The following is an 18,076-nucleotide window of genomic DNA, read 5'->3' on the forward strand; positions in this document are numbered from 1 at the left end:
TAATTTATTACACAAATTCAGAAAATTAAACTAGTTGAGCAAACTATTGTTAGATACTTTATGCCAATATATGTGTTGACTTTGATTGAAATGAGTTTGGAGTTCAACATTAATGGCAATGCACAGATCCTTCATAAGTCTAAGGACTGACTACAAAGCCAAGATGGTTCTATAGTGTCAGTTTAGTTTGTATAATTAAATAGTGATCTGACTTGTGCATGTCAATTCTTTACCTTTATGTCTCATTATGTAAGTGAAGCTAACTCAATAACAGAACTGAAATAATAGCAAATATATACAATAACCCTGTAGCAAAGAGACTGATGGGTGTGTATTAAACTCTATATGATTTACTTTATACATTTGTACTAAATTCTTTGGAACAGCTTAAAGTATATAAAAACACAGTAAACAAAATTCAAACTAATGTAAAGATCAAATTTTGACAAATGACAGCAGAGAAAAATTGTAAATTTAAATTTCACATGCACATTTCAAATGATTAAGAGTGAAAGATCAGAGATATATTAGGATAGGCAATAATGTATTTACAAATCTCACACCTTCCTTTTAGCACTGAGATGTGAATTTAGCCCATGAGTGGGTGGGTGGGGGACAATTTAAAAGAGCAGACCTAGAGTAAAAAGGACACAATTTTATGATTTGCTGTATTGCTTCTGAATAATATATTTAAATATGAAAAAAGTGAAAAAAATAAAAGGAAAAAAAAGTACTTTTCCCTGTAAGGTCAAAGAATCTGAAAGAATACAGTGAATCTTGTTAATAAAAATGGTGACAGTTCACAAAGATTATTAGGTGCAAATAGAAATACACACCATTTCCATAGCAAGGAAGATAAAGCAGGAATGGTTAAATTGATCATTTTATTCAAAGAGGACAATATATTTAAGTACTTTTTTCATTTGGATATCACTTCTGGATTTTGTGCTTGTGATGAAAAAAAATGAAATTTTGACTTTGGTTTTGTCGATTAGACAGATTTATCGTTATAGAAATGTGTAGTTATATACTAACGTGAAAAAGCAAAAAAGTTGAGGCTGGAGTGTTTTTATCCTGTACTGTGCTAAAAAGAGTCGAAAGTCAACACCTTTTTTTTCTTTTTTCCCTTGTATCTGACTTTTTTCCCTCCCACCTTTTTCCTTCCTAATTTCTTATTTCTATTTCTCTTTGTATTTTATACATTAAATAAATATAAAAAATGAATAACATATTTAAATTCAGAGCCCATGCCTGAAAATGAACAATTCGTACTTGTCAATTTCATTGCTCCTGCCCCCTTTTATATAAACTCTTCTTCTATTGGCTTATGGCAAGTCAGAAGCTTCATTCCTCCTCCTCCTCCTCAGCCGTCCGTGTCACTATCCCAAGACATCTGGAATATAGGAAACTATATAGAAAACGATAGTTTCCCGTAATATTCGCGCGCCCGCTTTCCTTTCTTCAGAAACAGCCGGCTCGCCCACACTCACTCTTCCTCTTCCCAGACCCTGAAGCGGAATAGGAAAAACGGATATCGTCATCTGGCTTCTAATTGGCTGCTCGGCCAGCCGGGGCACTTGGGTTTCTTTTCTCGCGCCACTTTCAGGCGCTTTGGCGCGAGAGCGTGAAGTTGAGATCTGGCTTGGGAGGGATCGGCGAGACGCGCTTTTATCCCCCTCCCCACCCATCTTCACTATGGAGCTGAGCGAGCGTCTGCATAACGACGATTGCCATGGAGGTTAGCGTGCCTCGGGATGTGGGATGAGGTGGCGGCGGCGGCGGAAAGACTCAAACTGGGTGACTGCTAGCAAAGGACAGAGAGATTGTTGGTAGACGTGAATGGAAGGTTTAGGCGGTGGGAGGGGGGCATAAGGTGAACCTCTGGAAAATAAATATTTTGGCTTCTCAGAAAGAGGGTGTACTACTGAATTTTTTTTAAAATAGGATTTTTTAGGAATTTCTGTGACATAAGCCCAGTTTTTAAAATTTCTCAAACCTTTTCAGTGATGCTCCATGAGTAGTGCAGCTCCATGAATGTTTATGTGGGCCTACAGTCATTCTTACTGACATCGGTGGTGCTTACTCTCAAGGTAAAGCCTGAGAGCTCAACCTTTGGGAATTACATAACATATCTGTGAAGTTTTTAAATGGCTATAATAAGGAAGTGGTTTTCCATTTTCCATTATTTCTTCTGACATGTTTTTTTCAACTCTAGCCTGTTATCTTGGTATTTCTTTGTCTTCCATCCAAATATTAACTAGTTCTGAATCTGTTCTGCTTTTCAAGCCAAAATTAACTAAGCACTGTCATCTAGCTTATTGTCAAGTAATTGTGCAAAGGTGTGCAGTCTTTAATTCTACTTGTCTTCTAATGGCTTTTTGGCTGTTTTTTTCCACTGAAGACTCAAATTTGTTATTTTTATATGAGTGATAGTTTCTTAGGATTTTCAGATGCATTAAAACTATATTGCTGCAGTTGTATATGGCTGAAATAACAAAAGTTTTCAAGACATAAGCTTTTGAGATGAAACTAGGTATTGTCAAGATAGGTGAATTTATAAGTATTGTTACAGCTAAATCAGCCATCACAGGCATATTGTGAAAGAAGTATGATAAGAAAATGTTGCAGCTAGTTTCTTTTAATCTTGAAGCCCACAGGATTTCTCCCTTTTTCATTTAAAGAAAGAATTCATATTGAAAGCATTGTAATTTAGAGAGAAGGAGTAGATAATGATATTTTTATGAATTTGAGGAACTACTATGGCAAAAATGAGATAACACTATTCCTGGAATCAGAGCAGAAATGGATTTGAGATAATCTATTTTTGTTAGATGTAAGGTGCTTTATAGCATTCTTACAGATAGATGTCCTGTCTCTGCTTACTGTATATCTTCCAATGAAAGACAGACCACCATCTCTATAAGTTTTCTATTCTACTGCTAATCAGCTCTCACTGTTAATGCCCTATTAAGCAGAAATTTTGTTCTTTGCATCTCATATCCGTTGATTCTAGTTCTGCTTTCTAGAGCAGGGGTGTCAAACTGCTGGCCCGCGGGCTGTACACATCTTCTGGAAGCAGCGCCCAACCCATTGCCGGCAATGGCAAAACCATCCCGATACATTGGGTGCCATTGTTGCAGGGCAAGGCGAGGCAGGGGCCGGGGCGGCTGCTGCCTGACACCGACGGCCCCCGCACACAGAGGCCAGTGAGCGCATGGGGGCCGACAGTGTCTGTCAGCAGCCACAGCCTGCTGGCCCGTCAACTGGTGCATTCTGGGGCTCCGCAGCCCGCCCCCAGCAGTTCAGAGAAGCTGCCTCTGAGCTGGATGGCCGGCCGACAGCTGAGGAGGCGATGCAGTGGGTCGTTCCCGGGAAAAGGAGAGCATGTGAGGCCAGGAGGGATGGGAGGGGGGAGGGAAACCAGCCATGCTGGGATGCATCTGGCCACGTGGGACCTTGGCGAGTTAGCAGGCGGCTTGTTGAAGAGGGACAGTTGCCATCTACAGGGCACGATGCACGTGCCCACAGAAAGGGCTCTGACACGCGTGCCATAGGTTCACTACCACTGTCCTATAACATCCACATATAACATCTTTTCTGATCGGCTTATGTTTCAATTATATTTGTAAAAGTCATCTTGTTAAATCACTATATGTCCTGTTTTCAAAATTCTTATTTAAGCTTAGTTTTCCCTTAGTATTCAAATAATTCTTCTTGGTCATACTTCTCTCAAAGTTAATTACCTTTAAATGTTCTAACTTTTCCTTCACATACATCATCCCAATATTTTTACATTTCATATATTATAAAAAATACTATACTAATGTCTCTTATCCCTCTTACTATAACTCCTTTATACCCAAAATTATCTATTCTTTTAACTATATTCAAACAAGTGTTTAATCATGTAATACTCCATCTGGTAATTCAAATCAGGTCTCTTGAATCTAACTAGCCTTTTTCTTTTGCCAAGTAGCTTTCCAAGTTAGCATATTCCGCTTGTCAGGGAATTCCTGTATTTTGGTAAATATTGTTGGGAGCGAGAAAGATAGGTTGTATATGATGTATGTTTTTTGTCTCCCAGATTCTAATGATTCTCCTGGCAGCTCTATAATCCATTTTATTAAATCTTTTTTCTTATCCTCAAGTTTGTTTTGAAGTCCTGACAGATAAGATATCTTTTCCATTTTCATTGTTGTGGCAACATTTTGTAGATTTTTTTAAATTTGTATTAAGTTTAATTCTCTTCATTTGTAGCTTCCCTGTTTAAGTCACTTCTAGTTTGTATTCTGTTATCTGGTTTGTTTGTTCATTCTTTATTGTCGTTTTCTGATGGTTTTTTATTTGTGATTTTAAATTGAAGATGTGTTCATTTATGTCGTCAAAGAGGTTTTTAATCTTATGGTTTGAAACCATTGTCATTTGAATCTGTTGTAGCATTGCATACATTTCCTCTTGGAAAGTATTTATCTCATCTTGGAGTATTGCTTCTGCAGATCTCTGATGTTCCAAGCTAGGTCCTTCAGAAGGGAATATTAGGTGTGGTTTCCTGTCACTTTTAGATAGGTATGTCTCCTCCCTCCAGGTAGTCTTTCACCAGTACCATAGTCTCTGTGTTTAGCCTTATCAAACCAGCCAATCTTAAAATCCAAACAGCCAAATCTCATATAGTTCTTATCTTTATATATGGTTTTTGTAATCCAATGCGTTTCCAATTATCAAGGCATCAATGAAAGCAGTGTTTTATAACAATTCTTCTGTTCAAGGGTCTTTGAATTATCAACCAGTAAGAATTGCAGCAAAATGTTTTGCCACCTTAACGCCTTCCAGTAAATTCCCCCCTAGAAGATTAGCCAAGAGTCAAAGTTTTTCTTTCTCTACAAACAATTCTTGAGATTAGACAACCGTTAAAGGGGTTTTTTTTGCAGACACTTCTTAAGCTTATGGGTGGCCTAATATGTTTTCTTTCTTTGTTCTCAGCAATTATCTATTTAGCTGAGGGTTATTAAAGTTCAAGGGAACAGATTATTCTTTATTTCTGGGCATCTTGCCAATTTCTGAGTCAGCGTTGTACTATTGTTCTATGCTCTAGTTCTCCACTAGATGTCAGTAGTTATTTATTTTCCAACTTTTTTAAACAAAGAATTATTTTTCTTTTTTTAATTTCATCAGGACTCTTTAGGATATAAAATTTTAACGGTTTTCTTAATTTTCAGATTTATCCAGACTATAGTAATATTAATTTAATTTCAGTATATTTCTTTCACCCTTGGAAGTTAATTCGCCGCTTCTGTCTATGAAGGGGTGGGGATGTGATCCCCTCCCTTCACCTTTACAGGATTTCTTGCTTTGGGGATCTTTTCCAAGGAATCAGTTACAAAATAGAAGAGAGAAGATCTATACTCTCACCCAGTTCCAAGTACGCTGTTCACCGTTGTTCTGATTTGTGCTCTTGGACTTCGGCTGATGGCAGCTTGGGCTAGACGCTGGTGTGCAGCTAGCATTTCTCCTGTCGGGTTAGAGGGCTTCCCCAGGATCAAACTGATCGACTGCCATTGTTCCATGATCATCAGGGTGCCCCTCTTTCTTCATTGCATCTCTGGGGTGACATCAGAGCCATTTAGGATCCCCTGGCAGGGCAAAACCAGCTGTGGGGTGCGGAGCCCCACAGTCCCTTGGCCGCATTGCTGTGAGGCGGAACCAGAAGTCCCTCTTCTCTTCCTTTCTTTTATATCCTCTTCTCTTCCCTTTTATATCCTCTCTTCTCTTCCCTTTAAATATCCTCTTCTCTTCCCTTTTATATCCTTTCTTCTCTTCCCTTCTTATATCCTCTCTTCTCTCCCCCCTTTTATATCCTCTCTTCTCTTCCCTTCTGTTATATCCTCTCTTCTCCCCCCCCCCTCCTTTTCTCTTCCGGGCACCTCCAGCTGATTCCTCTCAAGGCTGTGCTTCTCCGTCTCTCTTTTGCAGTCCCCTTCTCTTTCCCTGTTGTCTTTTTTTTCTCTCCCTCTCCCGCCAAAACCTCCTTTTATAGCCTCTCCTCTCTCTCCCCCCTCCTCCTTTTCTCTTCCGGCTTCGCTGGAACCACTGATCCTGGGGCTTCTGTCTCACCCTCATAGCCCTGCAGAAGCGTGCGCTGATCCTGGGGCTTCTGCCCAGCCCCCATAGTCATGCAGAAGCACTGATCAGCTGTAGCTGCCCGCACCAATCCTGGGCTGCTGCCCAGCCCCCATAGCCCTGCAGAAGGATGTGCCAATCCTGGGCTTCTCCCCAGCCCCATAGCCCTGCATAAGCGCCGATCAGCTGTGGCTGCACACGCCAATCCTGGAGTTCTGCCCAGCCCCCATAGCCCTGCAGAAGTGCCAATCAGCTGTGGCTGCGCGCCCCAATCCTGGGCTTCTGCCCAGCTCCCATAGCCCTGCAGAAGCGCCAATCAGCTGTAGCTGCGCGCGCCGATCCTGGGGCTTCTGATGAGCCCCGACAGCCCTGCAGCTCCAGCTGTCTCTCCCTCAGGCTTGTACGGTGCTGCCGCCGCTTCAGCTCATTCCCCTCCCCTGCTACACTTGTCTAGGATGGTCATGTATCACCTGCCAGGTGCCAAAGTACCGCAGGTGGTACGTGTACCACCAGTTGAAAAGCCCTGCTTTAGTTGGACAGTGATAAACCATGTGTAGGACTAAATGCTGTACTCCAAGTGTGACCTGAGCAGGACATACTTGTCATAAGTTGCAAGACTGTGTTAAGAAATTACAAGATTGAATATATAGCTATAGAGTATTGCAGTGCCAAAATGGCTTTGTCTCTTTAACATATTTTATAAGCATTCTATCTACTCCTTATCTGTATCACTAAGAAAATAGCGAGCAGGACAGGGAAGAGTTTCTCTTTCCTCTTTCTACATAAAAGTTGAAAATAATAGCCAAACTCCAACCCTGTCCTATAAAAATCTTCAGCTAGCCATAATGATAAAAATATGATATGCATAGTGATATCACAATGCAAACTTTGTCTTTCATTTTTGTTGGTCACAAGTTTGTATATCATGGAATGGAACAGTGACATTATGACAAACATTCATCATTTGTCCACCTAAATATACCTATGGCCTATCTCACTCTGCAAATGTTCCCTGGCTGCTCAAGGATTTCTTTAAGATGGCTAAAGCTCCTTGAAAAAGCTTGAGGGTGGGTGAAGACCCATGCCCTTGGAAATAAAGATACTTACACCCACAACTATTGAGCTATCTTCTGTCATCCATATTAGTAGACTGTAATATATCCCACATTCCATGTTTACAATCCATTGAGGGGTGTGTCTGTGTGCGTATGTGTCTAAATAAAGGATTTGGACTGACTTGCTCTTAATCTTCCTCTCATTAGCTCCGTTTTCATGTTAATTATATTTATTTTTACATTCTTATTATGTAGTGTCGGGGTCTCAGGTGCTATTAGTATCATTCACCATTGTCTGAAATTTTGGGGTATTTTATTTGTGGGTTCCATGCACAAAGCTAACTCTTTTATTATTATTTTTATTATTATTCATATTTGCTCCAAGGATTGTTCTCTGCGCTGTTCCTCTGAAAGGGAAGGTAAATGAACTAGTATGATACTGTCTGGTAGTGTCTGTACGGAGGCATAAACCAGTATATCCTATTTTAGATCTTGAATCTTTTGTAGGCTTGTAGAAAAAGAATTCTGAAAAAGGCAAAAAGTAGTGTCTTGATACATTTAATTACAAAATATATTCAATAAAAGTTGACACTAAAGATTTATTAATACATTGAAACACTGAAATACTTCCTTTTACAGAGCATTTCCTTTTTAAATTTAAGATTTGGTATTATTTAGTTTTATTGTGTGCAGTAGCAGTCTTTCTGATACATTTTTATTTGATTTTTCTATAAGGTAAGAAAGTTAGTATATAATTCAAACAAAGTTGCACATGTTAACGCACAGCATTTTGTTTATTTCCTTTGTAGTTTCAATGGGTAGAATTCTAATCAGATCTTTTGTCTTTCATTGACACTGATATTTATTATCAATAAAGTTTTCACCTTGTGTGTGTGTCTGTTAGGTAGTTATATTCCCACATCTGTTCTTAATGTTATCAATTATTCTGTTTTTCAGAAATCACAAATACTGCAAATCTTGCATCTTCACGTTTACGTCGTGAGAAAAAATTTAAAAAAGGAAGGCAAGAAGCTCTGGAACGCCTGAAGAAGGCAAAGGCTGGTGAGAAAATAAAATATGAGGTAACTAAAAAGTTGTTCTAATTTCAGGTTTTTTTTAACCAATGTAGGCGTGTCACTTCTATATTGTTTTGTGAGTGAATCTGTGTGCATGTGCCCATACACATTTTTTTATCAGAATTTATATTTATTAACCCAGTTTTAGGAACTGGTACTCTTCAAGATGGATCATAGCACCCATCCCCCCTATAGCTGTGATCATGCTATCTTGAATGTTGAGACTCATAAGTGAAGAATGCTATGTAGGAGAAAGAAGCTACTACTAAGTGTAGGTCTCTTATTTGTATGTATATATTTAAATGTATGGAAATATGAAGATGCCCTGTAAGCATCAGGTTGACTCCTGGTGATTGCATCTACATGTTTTTCATGGCAGTGTTACTGAAACAATTGGCTGTTGCTTTTTTGGCTACTTTTTCAATTTATTAGTTTGGACAATAAACATGTAATCTGAAAATGGTTCTATATCCAAATACTAACCATGTTGACTCTACTTAGCTTCTGAGATCAACTAAGGTTAGGAAGTTGCTACAGCCGGGTTAGGCATATCTATTTAAATAAGTATCCCAATATTGTCAGAATATCAGAATCTTATTTTCTATTTGTTGGTTTTTTTAAAAAAAAAGTTATAGTAATTATTTTCTTTTTGTAGGTTGAGGAATTTGCAGGTGTTTATGATGAAATTGATGAAGAACAATATTCTAAGATTGTCAGAGAACGCCAGGATGATGACTGGATTGTGGATGATGGTTTGTAAAATTGATTTTTTATCTACAGGCTGATACTAAAACTGTTTTTCCATTCATTTTCTGTCAATGTGGTTTAAACAAACTTTGTTATTTTTAAAAATAATCATGTTTTATAAAATTTGCCTCAATCTCTAATTGAATTGTTGTTCTGGCAATTGATTCAACTTGATTTGTATAACAACATTGCCTGATTCTATTATTCTGGTTATTGTTCTTATACTTCAACTGTAATATTAGGAACAAAGGTAGAATTCTCTTAAAACAGGCATAGTGAGAGAACAATTGGTTTAGCCCCTTGTCGTTATATATTTTTTTGTAGAAGTCTAGAATAAATGAATATGTCTTAAAATAATAATAGAGGAAAACTGAAATTATAAGTAGTTCATTTAACAACCATTTGAAGTTACAACTGTGCTGGAAAAAAGTGACTTACATCAGTCCTCACACTTATAACTGTTGCAGCATCTCCACAGTCATGTGATCAAAATTCAAGCGCTAGCAATTAGCCTGTATTTATGATGGTTGCAGCATCCAGGATCACATGATCACTATTTGCGATCTTCTCAGGGAGCTTCCAACAAACAAAGTCATTGGGAGAAGCTGTTTTCATGTAATGACCATCTGATTTGCTTAAAGACCACATTAAGCAATTGTCCGAATTGTGATAATCGAGGACTACCTGTATATAAAACTGATTTGAATAAAGAAATTGCTTAGATGGCAGGAGTAAGATAATCAGTTTCTCCTGAGTATTTGGCTTGATTTTTATAGCTGGTTGTGCTGCTGTAGCTAAAAATGGTTATATGGTTGGTTTGCTAAGTTATCATCTACCAAGTCATTTGTGAAGATGTATCTACATTTTAAGATGGTTAACAGAAAGGAAATCATTTTTTTCTAGTATTATGTACTGTGCAAGGTCAAGAATATGAGAAATGTCAAGAATTAGAAATGACAAGTTGGTTTTTATTTGTGAGAGTGAGCCAATAGATTATAAAGATGCATTTGTATCTTTGTATTTTTATAGGAATTTAGCATTTTCTAATAGTATTTCCTTTTTAATTTTACCTTTAGAACAAGCCTTTTAGATAGGCTGAGGATAGTGATTAGTGAAAGATAACCTAAGGAATTGGAACATGGATCTCCCTGGAATTGTTCCAACCATCTAACCACTATCACAGCCAGTCTGCCCAATAATTATGGAAAATTGTAGTTCAACATCATTTGAAAAACTACAGGGTTGTTATTCTACCACTGCAAAATGATGGAAAAATCAAGTGAATCTGGATTAATTTGCCTTACTAAGTACAACTTTTAATGCAAACTATAGCAACTTGGTTGTAAAGGGTGACATTTTTTCATAGATGGGGTTGGTTATGTAGAAGATGGCAGGGAGATTTTTGATGAAGATCTGGAAGATAATGCTCTTAATGCTGACAAGAAACGTGAGTACATTTTTTTCAGCAACTTTCTCCAATATATGCTGTTAGGAATATATTAAGTATTGGGTAACTCCCTTAAGTAACTTAGCCATTTTGTTGGGAAAAATGCCTAAGAAAGTAATAGTCCATCTTTGGATGCTCTTGAAGAAAACCAATTTTCTAGAACTATTTCTGTCTAGGTTCAGAAGTACTTTGGTAGCATGCTGGCTTATGTATTTCTATATTCTTGCTTATTTTCTCTGTATTTTTTGATATTTGACTGATTGCCCCTCTAAGCTGGAACTGGAACACATTGTTTTAATTCTACTTGCAAGACTGATAACAACAGGAAACCCTGAATCTTGTCGTTATGAAGTATTGTTTTGTCTTCAATACTATTATCTGCATGAAATTGCTGAGATAAGGAATTCAAAACATGACTTATTTCATATCAATATTACATTTGAATTGGGAGAGGCTGTGCATCTCCTAGGCTAGGTTAACGTGTTTGGCTTCAGAGAGCAGTATGATGGCTCTGAACAATGGGAAGATGGAACCTTATCAGTGGGTAGTGCCCATTCCTAGGGAACAGGGCATGTTTATATGATGTGATTATATTGCCTGTAAATAAATGGGAAAGAGCCAGTTTAGTTAAGGCATTAAGCTAGAAACAGGAGACCATGAGTTCTAGTCCTGCATTAGTATGAAATCATCTGAGTGACTTTGGGTCAGTCACACACACAAAGCTCTGGGAAGCAGCCAGTGGCAAATCATTTTTGAAAAATTGTATTAAGAAAACTGTAGGACTTGTCCAAACAGTTGCTAGGAATTAAAAACTGACTTGAAGTCACCAAACAACAAACAAGCCAACAAAAACCCCAAACCCAGGTCACTCTTTTAATGTACTGATAAAACCATCTTGTCATTGGATGACTGGTGATAAGAAATACCCTTTACCATATAAACGGTACTTGTTTCTAGACAATACCATAATCATGAAACATGCATTTGGTAATCTCAGTTACAGCAATAGATGTTCTGTGGAACTGCTTTTATGGAAATCTACTTACTGCAAAAATGAAGTTGCAAAGTTGCTATTCACATTGTTGGTGAGACAACTGTACTGGTTGGTAATTTAGTACATTAATATATATAAATTATACTATTACCTTTTGAGGTGCAGAAGGCATAAGAAACAGAAAGCCAAATAAATTAAAGCACAAATTAATCCCTTCTTTTACCATGCACATTTCTTGAGTTATCAATTTCCACTTCATTCAGTTTGTTTTTACATTTTATTTGATATAATATATAATATATCCACTTATATAAATTTGTTTATACATAACTTGCAATTCCTCAGCCCTTGATTTTTGCTACATTGATCATTCCTCAGCCCTTGATTTTTGCTACATTGATTGATCAAGACTGAGGCAATGTAATAGTCACATGAATAAATTTTCAGATCCATATTTGTTGCATCATAGAATCTAATATATCTGAAAATTATTTGCATATTGAATAAAGAACATAGCTTTAATCTTGTACAAAAGGTACGCTTACATCTCTAATTAATATTGTTCTAATGTTACCAGTAGCACTACACATTTGTCATACTGGCAAAAAAATGCTGATGTAAGTTTTAATTTGCATAAAATATATATTTTAGAATTGTATATTCTCTCAAATTTTGCTGCTTTATTTATTTATTAAAATGTTTATAAAGCCGCCATCTTACAACCAACTCTAGGTGGATCCCAATCAATTATTTTTTGTTTTCTGAAATTAAGGTCATTAAACGACTCAAGATACATTACATAGCTTTGCCTTACTCCATATTCACTGTTGAACTATACATTAGGCATTTAACTATTTTCACTCTTCTTTAGTTCTACCATATAATGCTCTTATGTATGCAACACACAGATTTACAACAATTAGCCACTCCATAAGCAAACTACATCCATATTTTATTTAACGTCATCTAAATATGTAGCCATACTATTCTGCAGCATTTTTATAGCTTTCATTACATCAGTATTCTGTTGTACAGTAAGATTAATGCTGTTATTCCCATTCAAATATCTAGAATGTTTCTTCCTAGATTCCTGTGTTTTGGTTTCATCCAATATAATTTCATTACCTTTTATTTCTATCTACTCTGGCAGAATAATTGTTTAGCTTTTTTTACCCACTTCCAAAACATCTTATTTATTTCCTTCAAAACTGTTCTGCGTTTTCCTCTAGTTCTATTCAATTACATATTTTGCAACTCCTTTTTCTCTTTGTGCCCGTTAATACAATGGGCACTGGTTGTTGTTGTTTTTTGTTTTTCTCTTGTATGCATTTTTGTCCTCATCCGCAGTCCCTTTCACATTATTCTATTAAGCATTTTGGTGAGGGAGGGTTAGTTTGTGAGGTGCTAAAAATTCTTTCTCATGATTTGGCCTTGGAACAATGATTCCTTAGAACAATGCCTTGCTGTTCTGCCTGTCAGAAATAACATAATGGCAGATTATTCCTTTTCCATTTCCATTCCCTTTACCTTCTGTTCAATGTCAGTTAGATAGCAAAAAAGTTACAGGGCACAGATTTTGTTGTTCAGTATTTGTACAGTGGTGACAAAAACGTAAGTGCTGTATAAGTGCTTAACAGTAACCAATAGAATGGAAGGTAAGAGAAGCCTCAGTCCTTATTTGCAACACTACACTATGATTTAATATTGCACTCAAGATTGGCTTTAGATTTTTTTTAATGGTGCCTGATGAATAGATTTTGATGTTTTAATTTTTTTATTATTATCAGGAAGAAAAGACACAGCTTCCACATATGACAAAAACAAATTGAAGACTCTGGTATCAAAACCAAACACTATTAAATCCATGTTCATGGCTAATACTGGCAAGAAAAATGCTGATGTAAGTTTGAATTTCCATAAAATATATATTTTAGAATTGTATATTATTTTCTCAAGTTTTTGCTGTTTTATTTATTTAAAACATTTATAAAGTCACCCATTTTACAATCAACTCCCTATCAATTATTTTTTGTTTCCTGAAACTAAGGTCAAATATATCATTGCTTACCTTGAATGGATTTGGAAAATCTTCAAAAGTTTATGGAAAACCTATATTTTCTTTTGCAGAAAGCAGTTGATCTCTCTAAAGATGATTTGCTAGGAGACATTTTGCAAGATCTGAATGCTAAGGTAGGAAATGTATGTTGTATGTATTTGTGGGGTGGAGGTTATAAACAGGGAATATTGTTTTGCAACTGCACAACTGTTTCTTGAGATACTTTGAAGAAAATTCATATAAATTTGACAATTGAGTTGCTAAAAGTTTATTAATTATAAGTCAGGTGTCCTCATATATGATTTATTTTTATCCAAATGTAAAAAAATGCCTAGTAGAAAGTGGATTTGCCTGCTGCAGACTGTAAAAAGGGAGCTTAAGTTAATAAAAGGTGGTTCTAGTAGAAGATTGCATTTAGTCATTACTTTGCAACCATTTCTGTCTCTGAAGCTTTGTGCAAAGGTAGGGGGATGAGGGGAAGGAGGGAAGATGACATTTCTGGGAGTATGTATCAGTGTAGAAGAGATAAGACTTTCTTTATTTTGGAAGCTGTATTAAAGCAATATCAACATCTGTGTTCTCTATAGCCTGTTCATGTAGTACCACCAGTTCCAGTGCTTAAAAAAAGGAGAATTCTTGGAACGCCGTTAAATCCTTTTTCTGTGCAATCCGAAGATTCCAAGGTAAATGCTCTTAAATGGGAAGTGTTGCTTTCTAGCTTTTTGATGTTGTTGATACTTTGATTTTGTTTGTTGTTCTAACAAGTGAAAAATAATACTGGTGTAGTTTATTTAGTCATCAAATTGGAAAAAAATGTACCTATGGGTGCCAATACTATTTTGTTTTGCCCTCTGAATTAAATAGGCTTGCTATTGTAGGGGACCTTTATTAATTGCCCTGAAATTTGTGTTAAACCAGAAACCAATGCATATTTCTGTCGAAGCACAGATTGTTTATAGTATTGCAATACCAGAGTTCGCCAGAATGCAGAATTCAGAGGGGTAGGAATGCAGCATCTCTATATACAGTTAAATAAATTAGAATATACTGTACATGCGATTCAATACAAGAAGATAATCACTTGGATATAGCAGGATTTTATCTATTTGTGAGGTGGATTCTGTGAAGTAATGGGGATGAACTATAGATGTATGGTTCACTCGAACAAAGAGGACATTTTGTGAACACTGTTGCTTTGTAGAAGGTTACTGTTAAGAGCTATTTTAAATCATCCTTGGTTTCTAGAATCTGAGATTGTCTCTTAGTATGTTCTCTTCAGTTTATTAACATTCCTTGGGCCTTGGAATCTTTTATACCTGAGTGGAAAAAAATTATGTTTCTTTATATCTCTTACAAGATAATTAGGTTTTTATTTCATTGATTGTAAGCAGCACCATATTTCTCCTACACAATTTCAACTTACATGTGAAAATGTAAAGAAAATCATATCATTTGAAAAGCCTTGCTCATTCCTAGTGCTTGTGAAATTAGAGCAGGTGACTGAGGTCTTTTTCTGAAAATGCTTAATGTTGTCATAACTTTCAAATGTTCAGTCCTCAAATGGAATGCTCTATTTCGCATATGTTTTCTGTTTAAAATGGGAACTGGTGTAAAGAACAAAAAAAATCTAAACCAAAAAAGATTAGGCATGTATGCACTATTTGTAACATTCATACTACATTTTATTTTTGTTACATTGTGAGCCACTCTGAGTTGTTTGGAATTGGGCAAGGCCTAAACTGAATAAAATCAATTACATTGCTGTCCATTTTTAATTGAAATTATTTGTGTTTAATTGAAATTATAGGTAACTGCTGTAGTGAGAAAATCTATCCCTCTTGGAAAAAAAGAAATCCCTTCATTACAGTCCAATCATTCAGTCTATTTAGCTAGATCAGAGGCAATCACAGAAGAGAGTATTAATAATGAAAATGGAGTACAACCAATGGAAAATGAAGAACTTGTAAAAATAAAAGAAGAATCTATTAAAGGTATTTGTAATATTTTTGGTAATCCTACCATTTTCAAATATGCTAGCTTTGTTAAATCCACTTGGTAATTATATTCCTTTGCTATCCAGGAATATTTCCCAGTTTCAACACGTGGCTGTTTTAAACCTTTAAAGACCTGTTTGTTTGTTTCAAAGAATTATATTGTACTATCCCACATGTAACTTTGAGCAGCTAACAATAATTTAACATATTAACAGTAACACAGGTAAATCAAATAATGCTAATCAATGCAGTACATTTATAGACTTGAGTCAGAAAACTCCTCAAAACATGAAAATCATACAAACCAGCTCACGCCATGTCCTGGCCCAATGCTTTTGGAAGCAGACAGGTCTTTAAGGCTGTTGGGAAAACTAACAAAGTTGGGACCCTCTGAATCTCAGGGTCTGAGGTTGGGGATCACAACAGAGAAGGAAGACATATTTGGATCAAAGGCATTTTTCTTCCATATCATTAATGACCTGATCAATAATAAAGCTCACTGTACCTTCAGCCTTAAACTTTATACCTAATATTTGTGAATATGAATTTATTCAGTGATAGAAAATTTTGATGAGATACATGTATATAATATTCCTTGACTTCTTAAATACTGTTAGCTCAAGTGATCTTCTCAAGTACAAAGGATCCTATCTTACTGTCTTTGTCCTTATATGGTCACTCACACATTGGTTACCTCCCAATTGGACTATTATAATGCATTCTATGTGGGGCTGCCCTTCAAAACCATCCAGAAGTTTCAATTGGTCCAGAGCGCAGCAGCGTGGGTAATTAAGAATGTTTCTTATTTTGCCCATGTAATACTGATACTCTGTGAGCTGCTCCTGATAGGTTTCCAGATGCAGTTCAAAGTTTATTTGAACTTTATTTATTTAAAGTTTAAATACTTTAAAACCCTATTTTACATAGGGCCTATATTACTTGAAGGAATCCTTCTCCAAGATCAAAGAACTTGCCCCACATGTTCCCACAGGAAGGCATTTTTTTAAATCTTGCAATCTTACGGGACTGAGGAAACACGTCTTTTCTGTGGTTATCACTTCTGCCTGTAGAAATCCCCCTTCACCCCATACAGTATATGACTAGCCCCAATTCTTCTCGCCTTTAGGAAACCCTTAAATCGTGGCTCTTCCTCCAGGCATTAGGGATCAGTTTAATAGGTTTCCTCCATGTGATTGGTTTGTTGTGTGGTCACCATTTTACATTTTATATGTATATTTTGCCTGTTCGTTGTAGATGGTTTTCTTTTGATTATTTTTCCTGTATTGTGTTTGCCCAGAATCTTAATGTTTGAGCTGGATAGCTTTATAAACCTTGAAATCAATCAAGGCTTTCCTAGCACTGCCCACATACTCACTTATTAGGTGAATTAAATGAAAGTTTAATTCTCTGTGTTAATTGCCCCTTTATGTTTGTTTCTAAATACATATAAACTAAGTACATAGTTTAGAAAGCATAGACACTTTTTCTTTTGTGTGTTAATAATACATGGCAGAAATAATATACGTTAAGAAGCCAGTATATTCACAACACTTCTCACATGCTGGAGAACTTCCTTATGTGCAGCCTAAATATTTATTATCTACTTATCCCTAGTCCAGATCCTGAGGGCAAAAGAAATATAGAGGGCAGTCATGAGGAAGAGAGTGACTCTGTGGATTGCTAGCCTAAAAAATGTTTTTCAAGTTCTAACTTATCCTTTTAGATGTCAGTCAAAGACATGACTGTTCAAAGGCTACCTGCTGGACATGGTAGTTTTATACTTTATTTCCAAGACAGGATTTTTATTTGGTTTCATTGTAATTTAATACTGGATATCATATTTACTCACTGCATCATGCAATTGTATATTCATGAATTCACACTGCAAAATGCCAAAGAGTCTATATTTTTATTCTGATAATTTATTATTTATTTTATTTATTCTTTCTTATTCTTCTCTCTACTAAAACATTTGATAAGTAAATAGTATTACATTCTACAAATCAAATGTAAGTCTCTGCAAGTGTCTAATGTTGTTTACAGAAGATGAGCAAGATAGAATTATTTTTGATGATGGGGATTTTGATGAATCTATACCAGGAATGGGAATTGTGTCAGAAGAGGTCACATTCCTCAAGGAAGAGATGGAATTGGAACAGAAACAAATGCTGTAAGTAAACATTGTGGAAACAGCTGCATATTTGTTGTTCTGTCAACACTAATAATGTTTTCATAAAGCTGTATTATTCATCAAGATACATAGCTGACCTGTCCTAGTTCCTCTGTCCTAGTTCTTTTGGACCTCTCAGCGGCTTTTGATACTGTGGACCACGGTATCATGCTGCGGTGCCTGGTGGAGTTGGGAGTGGGAGGCACCGTTATGCGGTGGTTCTCCTTCCTCACCGACCGCACGCAGTCTGTATTGGCAGGGGGACGGAGGTCGACCCCAAGGCCCCTAACTTGTGGGGTGCCACAAGGGTCGGTCCTCTCCCCCCTATTGTTCAATATTTATGTGAAGCCGCTGGGTGAGATCATCCGTGGCTTTGGGGTGGATTTCCATCAGTACGCTGATGATACTCAGCTGTACATT

General features: G+C 36.5%; 2 protein-coding genes across 2 annotated transcripts in view; one reads left to right on the forward strand and one right to left on the reverse strand.

The window, feature by feature from the left end:
- Positions 1–1,354, reverse strand: part of PCYT1B (phosphate cytidylyltransferase 1, choline, beta) — a 40,856-nt gene extending 39,502 nt beyond the window's left edge. Inside the window, exon 1 of the mRNA XM_015827877.1 lies at positions 1,273–1,354. The gene's annotated coding sequence lies outside the window, so the exon portion shown is untranslated. The remainder of the gene's footprint in view (positions 1–1,272) is intronic.
- Positions 1,355–8,568: 7,214 nt separating this feature from the next.
- Positions 8,569–18,076, forward strand: part of LOC107298312 (DNA polymerase alpha catalytic subunit) — a 13,495-nt gene continuing 3,987 nt past the window's right edge. Inside the window, exons 1-8 of the mRNA XM_015827688.1 lie at positions 8,569–8,586; positions 8,904–9,000; positions 10,362–10,442; positions 13,224–13,336; positions 13,564–13,626; positions 14,080–14,175; positions 15,300–15,483; positions 17,530–17,656. Coding sequence (XP_015683174.1) covers positions 8,569–8,586; positions 8,904–9,000; positions 10,362–10,442; positions 13,224–13,336; positions 13,564–13,626; positions 14,080–14,175; positions 15,300–15,483; positions 17,530–17,656 — 779 coding nt within the window. The remainder of the gene's footprint in view (positions 8,587–8,903; positions 9,001–10,361; positions 10,443–13,223; positions 13,337–13,563; positions 13,627–14,079; positions 14,176–15,299; positions 15,484–17,529; positions 17,657–18,076) is intronic.

The sequence above is a fragment of the Protobothrops mucrosquamatus genome, unplaced genomic scaffold (genome assembly GCF_001527695.2).
Source record: "Protobothrops mucrosquamatus isolate PMUCROS unplaced genomic scaffold, P.Mucros_1.0 scaffold_217, whole genome shotgun sequence".
NCBI classification, from domain to species: Eukaryota; Metazoa; Chordata; class Lepidosauria; order Squamata; family Viperidae; genus Protobothrops; species Protobothrops mucrosquamatus.